The 19245-nt window shown below is 38.6% G+C and overlaps 1 protein-coding gene and 1 pseudogene across 2 annotated transcripts in view; one reads left to right on the forward strand and one right to left on the reverse strand.

The window, feature by feature from the left end:
• Positions 1–557: 557 nt before the first annotated feature.
• MDM2 (MDM2 proto-oncogene) overlaps positions 558–19245 on the reverse strand; it is a 45623-nt gene continuing 26935 nt past the window's right edge. For both annotated transcript variants that reach the window (XM_024576282.4, XM_053921171.2), the window contains 7 exons: positions 18803–18852; positions 16104–16171; positions 15887–15983; positions 14730–14890; positions 8258–8413; positions 7560–7637; positions 558–2930 (listed from right to left, as the gene is read on the reverse strand). In XM_024576282.4, the coding sequence (XP_024432050.2) occupies positions 2355–2930; positions 7560–7637; positions 8258–8413; positions 14730–14890; positions 15887–15983; positions 16104–16171; positions 18803–18852 (1186 nt within the window). In that variant the 3' untranslated portion in view covers positions 558–2354. The remainder of the gene's footprint in view (positions 2931–7559; positions 7638–8257; positions 8414–14729; positions 14891–15886; positions 15984–16103; positions 16172–18802; positions 18853–19245) is intronic.
• Positions 9219–9614, forward strand: LOC112319062 (large ribosomal subunit protein eL27-like; annotated as a pseudogene).

The following is a 19245-nucleotide window of genomic DNA, read 5'->3' on the forward strand; positions in this document are numbered from 1 at the left end:
GCCTATTAGGTGACACCCTAACCAACAGAGCAACCCGGCCGGGGCCCATTCGATACATTCTTACTGCGCAGCTGTTTGCGCACCGCAACCAAGATGTTCCTGGTCCCACGGGATGCAGTTTTATAGATGACACAAAGAATTATAGGCAAGTCCAATAGGGATTTTTCATGCTGACAAGTGGCACAGTGGCTAGCTAGCCCTAACTCCCCTCCCTGCCTGGGCTACACCCCTTCCAGAAAAAGACAGTCCACTATTATTTATTGAGAGGCCACCTGACACCCTGACATGAGGTAACACAAGTGAACAGGACAGGGGACAAAGCATTTCACAACTCTACTAAATTTTGACATGCTCTCAAGCTGACCTTAGTACCTCAGAGGCTCCCAACTACATCAGGTTGCCCACTGACATGTGTATTTCCAAAGCGAGCAGGCATGGCCATTCCGAAAATAAGCATACTCGGACTTGTACCTTTGATTACACAAATAGATGATATTCAAGTATAATATCTATTTTAATAAATGTTGTTTGTAAAATCCAATAATCACATTCTTGAAACAATTCTTAAACATTTAATTTTATTATAAAATAAATTTAAGTATTCTAGTATAAAATGAACATTACTAGTATATTAGGCCTTCACTGGTATGGCTCAGTGGATTGAGTGCCCCCCTGCAAAAGGTCACCAGTTCAATTCCCAGTCGGGGCACATGTCCCTGGTTGGAGGTGTGCGAAAGGCAACTGGTCGATACCTGTGTCACACATCGATGTTTCTCTCCCTTTCTCTCCCCCTTCCTAGCTCTCTAAAAATAAATAAAATCTTTAAAAGAAAATAAGACTACTGTAGCAATGTGTAGGCATGATAAATGAGATTATTTGCACAGATCTGCATGTTTTATAAATAGCATAATCATTGCCTTAGCATACCCTGAATATAGTGTTTATAATTTAATTCTTACTACCAACTGTTCTCAGAAAAGATCCTTAATTCTATACTTGAAGTATTACAAATCCAAAATTAATAAAGCTTCACTGTATTTGAGGATACTCTTTGGCTACCGTAATAAGCACGTCAGCCATTTATTTCCTACACCAGGCAACTTATGTGTGTGGTTATTATTTTAAAGTTTAATTAGTAACTGGCAAAATCACACTTCAGTTCTATTCTAAACATAGTTCCATGAATTTTGTTGTCCTCACCTGAGTGTGTATAACTGTCATACATGGGCGTCAAACACTGGGACTGTCAATCAAAGTGGCTATTTTCACTATTTTGCTGATGATTTATAATTAAATATAAATCAAGATGTTAATCTATGCAGTTTGAGATATTTTAGAATCCTATGTTCTGACTCTACTATTCTTAAAGTGATACAAAATTTCTGGACAATTCAGAGCAACGTAATGACATTTCCAGCTAGTTTAAAGACAGTCCTGTTTATTCAATTTCCCAATTATTCTTTGTGAATTCACTGGTTTCTAAACCTGGCCTTAGGCAAAGGTCTGAAACCTAAGAACCACAAAATTCAGCCCACAAAGGCACTTCAAAGTTCTTAATTTAGCCAACAGACTGCACCAAATCCTGAAATTAGGCGCAGAAAAGAGCCTGATATACAGGCTAAGATGCCTTGGACTGAAAGTTTTGTCTGTGGGTAAATGAGGGTTACTTTCAAAGGCTTCTCAAACTGACATCATTACCACCTATCCTTTACTCCACCAGAGAAGCTGAGTAACATTTTTACTTACACAGTAAATATGACTACCAATTTATATTTTATCTAGAAAGAGTATTTTACAAGGTGCTGAAAGAGTAGAGAAACTAAGGATTGAAAGGTTTAATAATATCTAAAATTTAACTAATTAAATCTTTCACAAACTTTTTCTCCTTACATGAAAGGTACTTAATTAAGTTACATTTAAATGTCCTACTTAAACTATTTTTAGGGGGAGCGAGGCTGTTTCTATTACTAAGTGGTATCCATACAGTTGTAGGAAGTTAAAATAAAAAAGAAATTTAAGTGGATTTTTTCCTAAAAGATCTTATCAGAGGCAGAAATGATATGCCATAGTTGAGAATACTGGCTATCTTCAAATTTATCCATTACAAACACTACAGTTTCTTTTTTCTTTTTTTAAATCCTCACCTGAGGACATGTTTATTGAGGAAGGAAAACATCGGTATGAGAAATATCGATCAGTTGCCTCCCCTATATGCCCCAACTAGGATTCGAACCTATAACCTAGGTATGTGCCGGATGGAAACCGAACCCACTACCCTTAGGTCTACAGGACAACCCCTTGCCAACTGAGCCACTCAGGCCAGTGCTATAATCTTAATCTTATAAGCAGGGCAACTAGGAGAAATAAGTTAGCACAATCATTTGAATTGGTTGTCTACACACTGGGCATGGCTTATTTCTTTTTTTCAGCTTCTTTGCACATGTAAAGCACGCCATAAGATGTCCTGTTTTGCCATGGACAATGCAACCATTTTTAGGTCGGCCTTGGCAAATCACACAAGGTTCAGTGGCATTACTGGGCAAATTAGATTCCACAATTTCTTCTTTGTCTTGTGTGTCTTCTTTCTCAAACTCTTTAATGTCTTCCTGGCTGCTATATATGATGCTACTAGAAGTTGATGGCTGAGAAAAGTCCTCACTTTCTTGGGACTGGGAGGCTTGTGTAATCTTTTCATCATTTTCCTCAACACATGATTCTTGGGAATCATTCCCTGCGGTTTTTTTACAATCAGGGACATCAAAGCCCTCTTCTACTTGTGTTGAGTTTTCTAGTTCAGTTTTCTCAGGCATGTTTCCTTGTTCCTCCCCTTTGTCTTCGGGAAGCCAATTCTCACGAAGGGCCCAGCATCTGTTGCAATGTGACGGAAGGGGAGGATTCATCTCATTGCATGAAGTACACTTCCAATAGTCCTTCAATGAAATAAGACAGAGTTAAGTTTCTGTAACCCTGTAATAACCAAGCCATATGAACACTAACACCTTTAATATGCCTAAGGTAAAATGTATCACACAGCTCAATTTTCAGCATTTCATGTTTTATATAAAGCAGTCAACATGTAAACAGTCTGTCTTCAAGTAGGAGACTTTAAGTATTTTTTTTCCAGGTAAATGCTTAACCATGAACCTATAAAGTGCAGTGAGCTGAAGCAAGTGCAATGGGATTGATCTTCTACTCTGTAATGAGAACTGTACCCACTCCCTTTCCTTAAAGGCTCAACCCTGTACCCCGTGCCCGTAGTCCACCCAATGAATCTAGTTGAAACTACTGCTCAGCCTGCCACGGACTCCCTTAGAAGTATTCTAGAACCAGGTCTCAGCTGAGTGTTCCCTACCTTCACTCACAATGCAATGCTAAATCATTCTTCAACAATCACTGCTAGTTCTAAAATCTGTCATCCTTGTCACTATCCAAAATGTAACCCATTACGTGCCTATCCTTTCCTGTGTTCTCAACTCTGTAACTGCTCATTGCTTTTAATTTATCCCAACTTCCTTCCCTAACCTTTCCCCACGCAATTTGGATAGGAAACTCCCCTCACATCCCCCGCCTCTTTACTGCACAAATGCTTATCTTCTTGCCTTAACTGAAGCATGGGTCTTGCCTGAGGATGCTGTATGTGTTACACTTGCCATAAGAGGTCCTACCTATCTTGCCATGAATAATGTAACCATTTTTAAATTGCCCAAGAAGTGACATAAGACATTAGCAAGAAGGATGAAGAATGTTCATTCTCCCACATTGGTTCTTTCAAGTTGTTGAAGCAGGGTTGTTATAACTGATAAAACCAAATACAAAGGTCTTGTGATATCAAGGGTTACGGGGGCTTGAAAAAGTTAAAAACTTTGCAAGATCTATGTCTGAAACATTTCACTCAACTTGACACCAAATGAGTCTACTTACTTGAATTATTTTCTAATAAAGCAAAAAATTTTTCAAAAATTTTACAATTTTGCTTTCAGTCAAGATGGCGGCATAGTTATAAACACAGTACTCGCCTCCTCCCACAACCACATCAAAATTACAACTGAATTACAGAACCATCATTCAGAACCGCCTAAAATCTGGCTGAATGGAAGTCCTACAACTAGGGAATTAAAGAAGCCACATCGAGACTGGTAGGACAGGTAGGGACAGTAACAAGCTAGATCTACACCCACGCATGGCAGATAAAAATCAGGAGCAAGGGGTCCCAGCTCTACACAGGGCCCCCAGACCAAGGTTCCAGTGCCAGGAAGAGAAGTCCCCATAAGTTCTGGCTGTAAAAACCAGCAGGGATTAAGGCTGAGGGAAAGAGAGGGCTTTTGGCATCCCAGGCAGTTTTTCTTAAAGGGCCTGCACACGGACTTACTCAAACTCACTCCCTCTGAGTTCCAGTGCTGGGGCAACAGCCTGAAAGGCACCAGAAACACAGAGGGAGAAACTGAATTGCCCAGCATCAGGGCAAGAGCTGGGGGGACAGCTTTCTCCCAGATAGAAGTGCTGGCAGAGGACACTGTTCCTTTGATTAGCCCTCCCCTGACAAAGCCCACAGGCAGACACCATATCTGAGTCTCCATCAACCTAGCTCACACTGTTTACTCTACCCTAGTGATTCTGAGTCCCTGCCCCATCCAACTTTTGGACCCACTCAAGCTGTTTCCAGTGGCTTTTCCATACTAATGGCTTGTCTTGGCTCATGCTTCAGATTTTCCTAAAATCTCTCAAACAAGCAACAACTGGCCTCAGTGAACTCCCAAACCCTTACCTCTTGCTAAGTGGCCCCAGGCCTGGCACTAGCAGCAGCCACTCTTGATTTGCAGATTGGCTTCTCCTGGGCACCTCCAAGCCCAGCACAATTACCAGCTATTTGCAATCACTCTGTAGCTCATGCGTGGTGGCCCCGAGCAGCATACAGGCATGGCTGACTTTGGACTGACCCTCCTGGGAGGCCCCACAGCCAGTGCAACCAGTGGACAGCTGCAGACCATGTTGAAGCAACACCACCCAACCATAAGCAACACACTCAAGGGGTGGACTCAGTAGGCAACAGAGCCCTGATGAAGTAAATCCTGCTCTGTGGGGTGAGTTCCTGAACAGCCGATCCATCATGGTGGGTGAAGGTGGGTGATTGCAGCCAGCTTTGCAGCTGATCAGACTGGGCATAAATCCCTCCCATAGACATGCCAACAGCTATCAAGGCTCAACTACAAGAGGAGGGTATACACAGCCCATATGGGGGTGCACCTGGGAGGCTGTGCCACTGGATGCTACAGGACACCTACAACACTAGGCCAGTTTACCAAGCTCGAAAGATGTAGCAGCTCTACTTAATACATAAAAATGTACACAGGGAGGCTGCCAAAATGAGGAGACAAAGAAACATGGACCAAATGGAAAAACAGATCAAAACTCAAAAAAAGAACTAAACAAAATGGAGACAAGCAATCTACTAAATGCATAGTTCAAAACACTGGCTATGCTCAATGAACTTAGTGGGAACTTCAACAGCATAAAAAAGGACCAGTCAGAAATGAAGGATATAAAGACCTTCTCAGACAAAAAAAATGCTAAAGGGGTTCATTACCACCAAACCAATATTGTATAAAATGTGAAAGGGTCTTTGTTAAGAAGAAGAAGAAAAAGGATAAAATATGAACAGCCCTAGCCGGGTAGCTCAGTTGGTTGGAGCATCATCCCAGTGCGCCAGGGATGCAGGTTTAATCCCTGGTCAGGGTACATGCAGGAGTCAACCGTGAATGCATCAATGGGTGAAACAACAGGTCGGTATCTGTCTGTTTCTGTCTCTCCCCCTCCCTTCTCACCCTCTCTCTCTAAAATCAATATATAAAAATAAAATGGAAATAAATACATACCTATCAACAACTGATTGTAAAAAAACAAAATAAACAAATATATAGACAGATATCTATATTTATATCTATATCTACCTATCTCATCTACCTATAGATATCGATATATATATATATATATATATATATGAGATTTTGATGGTTGTCAGATGAGAAGGGGTTTGGGGGACAGGTGAGAAAGGTGAAGGGATCAAGAAGTACAAATTGGTGGGGTCAGGGGGAGTGGAGGGGAGAAAACGCAGACAAGTGTAACTGAACAACGATAAAGTAATTTAAAAAAAAAGAAGTACAATTTGGTTGTTGCAGAATAGTCACAGGGATGTAATGTACAGAGTAGGGAATATACAGGCAATCACATTCTAACAACTATGCATGCTATCAGATGGGTTGAGATTTATCAGGATGATCACTTAGTAAGTCATGTAATGTCTAATCACTGGGGTGTACACCTGAAACTAATATAATAATCTATGTCAACTGTAACTGAAAAATAAGAATGATTAAAATTTTTTTTTTATTTTACAATTTCACTTCTGCATCTGGATAATTGTTTCCAATTCAGAAAGAAAAAATGAGATTCCCTATTCAAATATAAAAGGCAACATTAACAAAAATTAAAGCAAATATTCAGTTAATAAAACTTCCAGGCCCTGGCTGGTATGGCTTAGTAAACTGAGTGCTGGCCTGTAAACCAAAGGGTTGCCAATTTGATTCTCCATCAGGGCATGTGCCTGGGTTGTGAGCTGGGCCTCCGCTTGAGGGCATGTGAGAGGCAACCACACATCGATGTTTCTCTCCCTCTCTTTCTTTCTCCCCTCCCTGCTCTCTTAAAATAAATAAATAAAATCTTAAAAAAAAAAAAAATTCAAATACCTCAGGAACCCAGCGAGGCAATACAATGTTTAAGTCCTGATTTCTTTAATGGCATATCCTACACCACATTCTAATACAAATAATATGAAAGTGTTTCTATTCAACAAGATTAGCAAAATGGCCCTAGCTGGTATGGCTCAGTTGGTTGAGCATCCTCCCGCAAACTGGAAGGTCACAGGTTCGATTCCCAGTCAGGGCACATGCCTGGGTTGCAGGTTCAGTCCCCTGGGTGAGGCATGAACGGAAGGCACCGATCGATGTTTCCCTCTCACATCAATGTTTCTCTCCCTCTCTTTCTCCCTCCTTTCCCCTCTAAAGAAAAAAGACTGGCAAAATGTTGGTGACTATTAGAGGTTAGTGATAAGTACACTGGCAATATTAGATATGCTATACATACTGGAAATTTTCCATAACAGTGTTCTTTAAAAGTTCAAATTCCAGCTCAAAAAACTAAAAAATGTAGCAACAGATCCCAACACAACAAATCAAAGAACAAAAATGCTTCAAATCAGGAGTCCCCAACCTCTGGGTGGTGGACCAGTACTGGTCCAGGCCTGTTAAGAACCAGGCCACACAGCAGGTGAGCCTCAATCATCCCGAAACCATTCCCCCCACCCCAGTCCAGGGAAAAATTGTCTTCTACAAAACCAGTCTCTGGTGCAAAAAAGGTTTGGGGCTGCTGCTTTAAATCATTAAAAGTGTAAAGATTTTTAATGTTATAAAAATTATCTCATGTCAGGGAGTAGACTAGACCTATTCTAATCTTGACTTCACTGTTATTTTTTGATACCTTAAAAATACATGTATACTACTTACAGCTAAGGAAATTTCAGGATCGTCTTCAAATGAATCTGTATCACTCTCCTCTGCTTCAAACACAGTAACTTGATACACCTAACAAAATAAATCCATTATTTTTTCAACCAGGAAAGCTTCTTAGCGGTTAAGTGCTAAATAAATAGCATATACAACTATATGTAAGAAATTCTGAGACAAAGGTCAAATGGAGTGAGTGAGTGCAAAGAGGGAGAAATGGAGATCAGTGAAATCCTGAGCCACTATGATAAAAAGTCAGACAGGATGTTTAAAATGAATAAAGCAAGAAATTCATTATAAGCATCTTATTTCATAAATATGAAGGTATTTAATAACAATGAATCAGTCAGAAATGTAGGCAACAAATCTAGAAATACTATGTGACTTTATGTAACTACATGCATGCTTCACTTTAGTAAAAAGCAAATTAATATTAACAGAGGAGAACTGAATTAAATTATTTTTTAAAACCAGCAGACTATTATGGCAATGCTTATTAGGGCCTACTTCTTGGTGTATTTATAAAAACATAAATAAGACAAGGAACTATAAGGCCTCAAGTTCACATAACAATATTCTAGTCTGAACATAGCAAGCTCAAGTATTTCAAGTGAAATCTGAATGCATCATTTCAATCCCATCAATCAACAAATATGAAAAGTACTTTAAAACTTTTAGAATTAGAGAAAAAAAACTACCTCATCATCCTCATCTGAGAGTTCTTGTCCTTCTTCACTGAGGTTATAATCTTCTGAGTTTAAAGACTCAACTTCAAATTCTACACTGAATCGATCTGAAACTGAATCCTGATCCAACCAATCACCTGATTGTTCACTTACACCAGCATCAAGATCCTAAAATGTGGGGGAAAAAGACACTGAACGTTATTTGTTGGCCTCTGTAACGGCTTCCTACATTACATCCTGTGTCTCTAATTCTTCCTCAATTCTATCTTGCACACTGACACCTACATTAGGATTCTGGGTCATTACTATTCAATACATTATTTAACCTGTCCAAAACCCCATTACACTAAGGAAAAATGCCAAATCTACTAGGTGTTCAAGGCACAATACAGTTTGACTACATTAACATTTTCAGCTTATCTCCAACAACATACTCCCTCCCCCTCAAAAATATTAACTATCGGTCAGATCTACACTGTTTCCTAAACCAAACTTGGCACTTCAACTTCCACTTTCCCTCTCTAACTGCAATAACAAGTTTTTAGTCCTGCTCACCCTTTTTTGCCAAAGCCTCTGTCAAATCATAACTAAAAGAGCTCCCTGAATTATCTTTACTACTTATATATTATTCACTATATTTCCCCACATAAATTATGAAGAACAGAATTATGCACACTTGTTTCTTATCTGAATTACACACACTTAAAGAATTAAGACCATGTCTCAATCACCTTTGTATCTTCAGACTGGTAGAATGCTAGTAGCTACTACAAAGCAATAATTATGAGATTTATATTTTATAATGAACTTTGAGAATTTCTTTGGAAGATCTTCCAGAAATAATTTTTTGAAAGCTATTTTAAGAAAAAATTCTGTGTCTGCTCATGTGATTGTTCACTTTAGGTCTCTAATTAATAGTGTAAGAACCTCCTTTGTGCTGTAGACCTGAGTGGCTGCTGTAGAAACGGGCAAGTTTATGAAACTCAGGAAAGTGGTGCTGGTCCTGGCCGGACGCTACTTCAGATGCAGAATGGTCAACCTGAGAACACTGATGACAGCGCCCCAGACCGACCCTGCAGCCACGCTCTGGTGGCTGGAATTGACTGCTGTCCCCACAATGTGACAGCTACCTGCCACAGGCAAGAAAACTGCTGAGAAGTCAAAGATCTGGTTTTTTGAGAAAGTTTATAACTACACTCATCTCACGCTCATAAGGTACTCTGTGGATATCCCCTTAGACAAAACTGTCATCAACGAGGATGTCTTTAGAGACCCTGCTCTGAAACACAAGGCCTGAGGGGAGGCCGAGGTCAAGTCTGAAGAGAGGTAGAAGCCCAGCAAGAACGAATGGGTTTGTTTCAGTCATTAAAAAAATTTTTTTTAAAAAGGAAAGTGTAAGAGCCTAATAAACTTTTCAGAAATAGTATCTGCTGTCGGTGGGTAAGGGTAGGAACATAGGCAAAGCAGAAGGCTACAACAAGAAAAAGTCCATTAAGTCTAGGAATCAGGATACCTACACTCTTATTCTGAACTGCCATTAAGTGGAGATTAAACCTTGGACATATTTAACCTGTAAAGGCCACAGCGATTTCATCTATGAAAGGAGTTTGAATTAAATGATGTCTAATATATTTCCATCATTTTTAAAAACATACTATTTTATAACCACTGAAGTCAAAATACTGTTTTGTTTTGGTTTTTACAGTGAGGTTAAGAAAGCAGTGGTAAAAGCAGCATTTGTCAAGTTGAAGTTCTAATTCCTAACAAGGGTTCTATTAACAATCAGGTTAAATTCAGAAGTCAATTTACAACACTTTTAATAAAAGTAACCTAACAAACTGGGTATTTCAATGAACTAGTCTTTAGTACACTAAGTTTAGAATAAGGGGGTAAATCACAAGAAAAATTAAATCTCAGAATGCATCCTCTATGGCAGGGGTCAGCAAACTGGCCCCCCATCCACTTAGTTTTATAAAGCTTTACTGATCACAGCAATGCCCACGTGTTTACCTGTCATCTGTGGCTGCCGCTGCCTTATAGCAACACAGTTGAGTGGTTACAACAAAGACCACATGGCCTTGCAAAGCCCAAAATCATTAGTATCTGGCTCTTCCCAGAAAAAGTTTGCCCACCCTGGTTCTAAAGTATATGAAGAAAGCAATATTAAAGGTTTTTTAAAGTTCTGGCTAACGTTCAAAAAAGAATGACCCAGAAACTTTAAATACTGTGTATTTAAAAAGCATCACACAGGCTTATCTGGAAAGATCTTAAATTTTTAAGTCAGAAATTCCTGGTTTTGTCTGAACTCCAATTGTGACAGTTATTAGTTTCGAGATAAGTTATTTGAAACCCTCAAGTCTTAGTTTTCCCATCAGTAAATGAAGTTTGAGGCTCCCAAGATAATAAAATAAGCTATCATGTAAACTGCCTGGTACAGACCTAGAATATGTAGCCTTGGTGCCACAAGTTTATTAAACTGAAAAGATAAAAGGGAAATGCACTTTCCTTTAACTCCATTTACAAGCTGGTAAATGATGACACCAAATGATGACTACAACATTCTTATATGAAGCAAAACAAAAAAAATTTTTTTTTGCCCTGCCAAAAGCTTTTACAGCTAGGGACTTAAACTAAAAAACAAGACTTCTAATAGGGAGAGATTTTTAGGATAGGAGTAACCAAAAAATAAAAAAGATTAGATTTCCCTCTACATGGCTTTCATAACAAGGCGGTGGTTCCAGGAGGAAAGCAAGCACAAGAACTTTAAGTATAATTTAGCTGGAATTCTGGAAAAAAAAAAAAGTTACATTTTTTTAACGGGAGATTGTAAGGAATAAAATTATCCAAACATGGAGTTTGTGTATATGTCAAGTTTTTTTATTGGATTCAATTTTCAGGTGACACTTATTTGCTTTCAAGAACCTGTATTTTATTCACAGCATTACTAAATGTTTTATTTATTAAACTGCTGATGTTATATCAACATCAACATGAGGGCAGGGACAATATCTACCTTGACTACTACTGTATCCCAGTACCAAATAGGACCTGGCATAGAAAAGACACTCAAGCCCTGGCTGGTGTAGCTCAGCGAACTGAGTGCCCTGTGAACCGAAAGGTTGCTGTTTTGGTTCCCAGTCAGGGCACACACCCGGGTTGCAGGCCAGGTCCCCAGTTGGAGGTGTGTGAGAGGCAGCCAATCAATGTGTATCTCTCTCCTTCTCCCTCTCTCTTAAATTAACTAAAATCTTTTAAAAAATAGATTACTCAAATAAGCAAATTAAAGGAAATAGTAAAAGAAAAAGTAATTTTTTAAAAAAGACTTATTATTCAGTAAATATCTACTGAATAAACTTGCTCCCCTACTGCCATCTAGTGGCCAACATACGTAACAGCTCTATTAAATACTAATTGTAGAGTTCTTATCTGTAAGCCTAAAATCGCTGCTTTGGAAGAGAAAAATGAAGATAACACAAGTAACTAGAATACATAAAAAGAATAGGGTTACTATCACAACTGGTTCAATCCAGAACAATGGCCATAAGGCACTGCCATACCACTAATAAATGTCCTAAATGTTCTAATTTTAGTAATATTTCAAAGACCAACATTTAATGACAAGAAAAATATTACATTTGTCAAGTATTCTTGTTAGCAAAAAACTTCTTTACAAAACTTCTTTCAGGGGGAGAGGAACCAAGATGGCGGCATAAGTAGACCCACTGCGCCTCCTCGCACAACCAGAACTGACAGAGAATCGAACAGCAAGGGGGACCAACACCAAGGAAATAGAAAATAAACATACATCCAGACCGGTAGGAGGGGCGGAGACGGGCACCGGGGTGGAGAGGACTCGCGTGGCTGTGGTGGAGTGTGGGACGACCGGGGCAGGCAGTCCAAGCACTAGCAGACCCAGCGGCCCCACATTTGCACAGATAAACCCAGAGGGCCGGACTCCGAGTGGCAGAGAACGGGGCAGGCAGAGCGGCAGGTAGCACCCCGTGGCACTACATTCACCCGCAGATAAACCAGATGAACGGTGGGGAGCGAAGCATACCGCGCAACCCAGGGCTCCAGCTCGGGGAAATAAAGCCTCAAACCTCTGATTGAAAGCGCCCCTGGGGGTTGGGGCGGCAGCAGGAGAGACTCCCAGCCTCACAGGAGAGGTTGTTGCAGAGACCCACAGGGGCCCAGAGTGCGCACAGGCCCACTTACTCGGGAACCAGCACCAGAGTGGCCCAGGTTGATTGTGGGTATCGGAGTGAAAGATTGAAATCCGGAGGAGAGTGAGGCGGGCACCATTGCTCCCACTCGGCCCCTCCCCCACGTATAGCGTCACAGCGCAGCGACCAGCATTACCCCGCCCCGGTGAACACCTAAGGCTCCGCCCCTTAAAGTAACAGACGCGCCAAGAAAAACAAACAAAAAAATGGCCCAAATGACAGAACACTTCAAAGCTCCAGAAAAAATACAACTAAGTGACGAAGAGATAGCCAACCTATCGGATGCACAGTTCAAAGCACTGGTTATCAATATGCTCACAGACTTGGTTGAATCTGTTCGAAAAACAGATGAAAAAATGAAGCCTATGCTAAAAGAAACAAAGGAAAATGTACAGGGAACCAATAGTGATGAGAAGGAAACTGGGGCTCAAATCAATGGTATGGACCAGAAGGAAGAAACAAACATCCAACCAGAAAAGAATGAAGAAACAAGAACTTGGAAAAATGAAGAGAGGCTTAGAAACCTCCAGGACACCTTGAAACGTTCCAACATCCGAATTATAGGGGTGCCAGAAGGAGAAGAGGAAGAACAAAAAATTGAAAACTTATTTGAACAAATAATGGAGAACTTCCCCGATCTGGCAAAGGAAATAGACTTCAGGAAAGTCCAGGAAGCTCAGAGAGTCCCAAAGAAGCTGGACCCAAGGAGGAACACAACAAGGCACATCATCATTACATTACCCAAGATTAAACGCAAGGACCTACATCCAAGATTACTGTATCCAGCAAAGCTATCATTTAGAATGGAAGGGAAGATAAAGTGCTTCTCAGATAAGGTCAAGTTAAAGAAGCTCATCATCACCAAGCCCTTATTATATGAAATGTTAAAGGGAGTTACCTGAGAAAAAGAAGATCAAAAATAGGAACAGTAAAAATGACAGCAAACTCACAGTTATTAACGACCACACCTAAAACAAAAACAAGAGCAAACTAAGCAAACAACTAGAACAGGAACAGAACCATAGAGATGGAGATCACATGGAGGGGTGTCAATAGGGGAGTGGGAGGGGGAGAGGGGGGGAAAGGTACAGAGAATAAGTAGCATAGATGATAGGTGGAAAATAGACAGGGGGAGGGTAAGAATAGTGTAGGAAATGTAGAAGCCAAAGAACTTATAAGTATGACCCATGGACATGAACTATGGGGGGGGAATGTGGGAGGGAGGGGGTGGGCAGGATGGAGTGGAGTGGGGGGGGAAATGGGACAACTGTAATAGCATAATCAATAAATATATTAAAAAAAAAAAAAACTACTTTCAGTGACATCTCTTAAAATTTTTATTCCTGGGTAATACTTTGGAATTTTTGTCCATCAAAAGTACTGATATTTGTTATCCACGCAATAATATACCATATTTCATAGTATCAGTAAACAGACCTTCCTGATGTCTACACCTATATATGGCAAATATGAAGCTCAGACTCTGCCAACTTATTAGCTGACAACTGTAGTAAAAAATATTTTTTATTCTAAATGTTCAAGACAATTTGCCTTAAAATCCTAAAATATCTAACTAAATTTATTTTTGTTCCCTTATTTTAAAAAATAACCAAACTTCTACATTCTCAGACTACACTCCAATTTATTTGAATATACTATTAGTAAAGTGGCGCACAAAATTCTCCAGTATGTAGGGTGACATTAATAACTATTAATATTGAGCAGCAGACTGCAAACAAAAGGATCACCGGTTTGATTACCAGCAAGCCTATGTGCCTGGGATGGGGCCAGGTCTCCAGTAGGGGGCGCTCAAGTGGCAACAACACATTGATGTTTCTCTTCCTCTTTTTCTCCCTCCCTTCCCCTTTCTAAAAAAATAAATTAAAAATCTTTAAAGAAATAACTATTAATATTGGTACTAATTTGACCAACACACCCCAATGCAACTCCACTATCTTACACTATTCTCCCCAAACCTAGGGTTAGGTTGGGGAAGATATACATAAATTTATTAAAAAAAAAAAAAAATTTACCGGGAGCATCTGAGATCTTGCTCCCTGGCATATGTCACCAGTTTCGCATAAATAAACTCACAAAAATTCAAAAAGAAAAGGTAAGAAACAATTATTTTATCACTGTCTACAGCAGCAATGAAATATCATACATGAGCATTCTATCTGAATGCTTATTAGAACTACCAAAATTAGATTTTAAAAATAAGTCTTGTTAAAATAAGCCACGTTTCATTTAAACAAGATTACCGGATTTGATGGAGTCCCTGCTGATTCGCTGCTACTGCTTCTTTCACAACGTAACTCCCTTATTACACACAGAGCAAGGCTTTCATCAAAGGAAAAGGAAATACTATCAGATTTGTGGCGCTTCCTTTGACATTCACCAGGTAATTCGTCTGAGTTTTCTTCTGGATATGTAAGGAAAAACAAGTTAATTAAATTGCTACACAGATTTACTTAGAAATTAAGCTGTCATGATTATTTATTTGTACTAAAATTTAGCTCAGTGAAATTAAACTGCTGTTTCAAAAGTCAACACTTTTACTGGCTCTGTCCACAGTAATAGCAGAATATTATTTTTAAAAGCTTTTTAAGCTGCTTTCAGAACATTTTCTCTATTAAGTCACAATTTAATCTTTCTAGAGTTTGGATTAAACAATCTAGGGTTGCTGTCATAAATCAACTCTTAAGGTACAAAATTTTTTCTCTGAAAAACCCCCCAAAATGTTTAATATACTTAGAAGGTAAATCTGGAATTTACTTTGGCATAAATTATAAATATAAATTGATCTTTTTTTCCTCACATAAACCTAACCTTTTGTTCCAGTGCCATGTATTTAGTAAGACATCCTCTGCCTTTCCTACCCTCATGTACAAGATTCTAGTGTGGGTTTATCTATTCTGTTTTCTTTCACCGGATTCATACAGTTTGTTATAATGACTTCTGATTAGACAACAGCTTCCTCGTCCACTATCTTTTCTCTGCAAAAATGCTCAACTATTCTCTTTATCTCATCTTTATTTCTAAGACACTATCATTTTAAAACTCACTGATGTTTTGTCACATTAGAACAATTAAATATGTTAACTGCTAAGGTGACCAAGAATAAGTAAAACTGAGTGTATATCCTTGTCCTCTATCACCCTGACTAGAGAACCGGCTAAGTATACAAGCCAGGGGGCACAGTAAACTGTACCTGCTGTCGTCAGTCAACCAGAAAAATGTTGCTAAGAAAGCAATTTTTAAACCAAATAAATCACATAAAAATGAAAATGAAACTCAGAAATTCATTCATCTAAAGCATAAAAGCACAACAATTTCATCAAGCTTAAGTGTACTAATCTCATTAGAAAATGAACACTAAAAAGCTGTTTGAAAATGACAATTAAATATTCATATCTACCTGTCTCACTGACTGTTCTCCTTCTAGATGAGGTAGACGGTCTAGAAACCGAATCCGAGGATGAAGGTTTCTCTTCCTGCAGCTCTTGCACAGAGTCCTAGGCATTAAAGGGAAAAGACCCACAACTTAAGTGGTAACACCACACAGCTAATTTCCAATTTTAATAAGCTTCCCAATTTTCAAGAATCACACTGGAATAAGTTAACTTCAAGATTACCTTTTGGTCACTCCCACCTTCGAGGTGACACCTATTGTCACTCCCAGAGGTGCCTGAATCTGGTGGTTCTGATAGAAAATAAAAACAGAAAAGCACAAACTAAGAAAGAGCTACTCAATATATAGTCCAGGACAAACTGCTTACACAATTTAACCTTTCAACAAACAATAAACATGTCTCCCAGGTGCCATCCCTGTGCCAGACTCTGGAGATGTAAGTAAGAATTCAATTTTAATAATGCATTAAGAATAATAATAAGGTATAATGAACACAATACAAGTGTAAGATAAATCAGTGGCGAAGAAGAGCAATGATTATTTGGTAGAGACAGGGCAGTGTCCGAGGAACAAGGAATCAGGGAAGTTTCCATTTCAGATGTAGAAACAGGATTAGGAAGGGCCATTCCAGAAGGAGGGAACACCGTGTTAAAAAAACATCTGCAAGTGAACTATCAGTGCTGTTGCAGGAAACTGCAGGCAGCACATAACTGGAACGTAGGTGGGATCACAGAGGATCCTGGGTGTCTTACTGAACAGCAAGAAGATGCAAACAGCAAGGAGCACTCATGCAGGCAATCCCGCTTCAACCCATTCTTCCCAACTGCTCCTTCGGAACCTTCCCTACGGCACTGCTACATCCACTCCCCATTAAAAAGGTTTTACCCAAGAGATAAAACTGACTTGCCAGTGTACAAGCAAGGTATATTTTATCCAGAGAGCAATAAGGAACTCCTCACTAAATGGTATTCTAAGCACAGAAATGATAAATCACTCAGCCAAAATAGAAGGAAAAGAGCAGAGGCAGGAAAACCAGTATTAGACAGTTAACTGCAATAATACAAATGAAAAGGTATTAAAATCTAAACTAAGGCATGGAAAAAAGATCAATTTTGGAGAAATTAAAAAGGTAAAAACCAGGTGTCTGACATGCGAGGCAAGGGAGAAAGGAGCTAAGGATTCCAAGATTCTACCCAAGACAGAAGCTGTAGAAGATATGGATGGAAGATAGAGAACTAAAGTGGATGGAACTCATTCAGGTAGGAGACTTTAGTCTTTAATTGGATGTGTAGACACAGAGCTTAAAAAGTCAAAGTTTCAAAAAAAAAGGTCAAAGTTTCAGATACAGAAATTACTAAAGAACATAATCAAATGCACTTTCCTGCTTGCTCCAAAATGTTTTCACATTAACAGGGAAGTCAGGCCTGAGCATTAACTATTTGAAGTTTTATACATCATAATAGTTTACTTCTTCTTTATATTATTTATGAGCAAAGTATAACACTTATTTTAAGTTGTACATAAACATGTTATATTTGCTTTAATATAATAGACATTACAAAACAGATGTAATAAAAAGACAACACTAGGTGTGCCAAGGTGTACAGCACTGTGAGTTCTGAAGTTAATGCTGCTCAACTGAAACCTGAAACAAACTCAGAATGGAAAAAAACATAGGTAATCTACAAGTTACCATCTCATTCATATCATTTTCCCAGTAACAGACCAATGTTTACTTATTTTTTGTTGTTCTTTTCAAAATTCTACCAATGAATACATTGGAGATAATAACTGAAAATACTACTACAGATACTATAGTTGTTTATTTGCCTCCATTTGATTTCATAAAGAGCTTTGTAAAATGCTGAAGTCACCAGACTAATCATCACCTCTATTCTGGGTAAGACAGATGGTGATGCCCTTTTCTGGGTATTAAATCCTAACTTTGGAAGAATAAGTATTCAACACATTTACTAAAGACCATATTAATAAAACACTGTACTGTGTGTTTGTGATGCAGAATGCAGACTTAAAGAGGATACAGGAAAGAGAAATATAAACTATTATAACAAAGCAATATAACAATATTTAAATACAAAATAGTGGGAGCAAAAACGAGTGGTCAGTTCATCCTGGGAAGTAAACAAGCTTCTGAGAACAGTTCTTAACTGACTTTCTGGGCTGGGCTTTAAGAAACACGTGGTGTACTGGAGCTGGCTCCGAGCATCTCTGGGTGCACACCTCTTCCCACTTCTGTACGTTTGTGGCCTGAAAATGGTCATGGTGCAAGCATTCACACCATGGAAATCAGCAGCTCCTACAAATCAGGCCTCTTCCACCAGAGAGCGGGTTGTTAAAACATTTGTCAGCACACCACTATATGTATCTTTCTGGAATGAGAACCCAGTGCTTTTGTCAGATTATTAAAGGGGTAAGTGACACCGAAATAGCCAGTTAAGAACAAGTCTAAGTGAAATGCCACCTACCTAAACAAACTGGTAAACAAAAGTCTATTACAAAAGTAAAACAAAAACAAAAACAAAAAATACCCACCCTTTCAAATGATCCTACCTTTCAAATACCCAAGCCTTTCAATACATTTCAGGTTTGGTTACATCTCTATTAAGCAGAAGCTTTTAAAATGATCTACCTTTCAAAACAAATTCTAACTCTAATATCCCAAGGCTTAAACTGATATAATAGGACATTTAACCTTACATATTGTAAATCTGCATTACAGCCTTGGTATTATGTTTAGTTCATATGTGTTTCTTCCTGTTAAATTTATATTATTTTATTAAAAGTAAACATATAATTACAGCAACTTTTAAAGAGAATCAATTATAAAATGGCTGGATATGCACAAAATGTCTTTAAAATATTTTTATGGTATAAGTTTATGGTACTCAAAACTTCACTTACCCTGCTTATTGACTACTACCAAGTTTCTGTAGATCATTGTATATATTTTCCTTGAAGGGAGAAACAAAATAAGAAATGTACATTTTAAAATAAAACTATTAAACTGGACTTAACTAGACTTTTAAATATATTACGAATTAGTGAACACAAATCAAAATTTTTTCAAACCAAATTTTGTATCACTGCACTCAAATTATATCAAGCTTCTAAATCTTAAAAAAACACCATAATTAGTTGCAGAATGATTACATACAGCTACTTTTTGCAATCACTGAGGTTTCTCTAGCTGAAAGATTTTACGTCTCTTTCCTGAAATGTGGTTTGTTTGTACTTTACCAAACAACCCCAGAGAATAGGTATGAATGCAGAAAGTGGGTTACTATATGTACTTATATTCAAACAGAAATTTTCAAGCTCCGTGCTTATAAGTAGACTACCTAAGA

This window comes from Desmodus rotundus, chromosome 3 (assembly GCF_022682495.2).
Source record: "Desmodus rotundus isolate HL8 chromosome 3, HLdesRot8A.1, whole genome shotgun sequence".
Taxonomy (NCBI): Eukaryota; Metazoa; Chordata; class Mammalia; order Chiroptera; family Phyllostomidae; genus Desmodus; species Desmodus rotundus.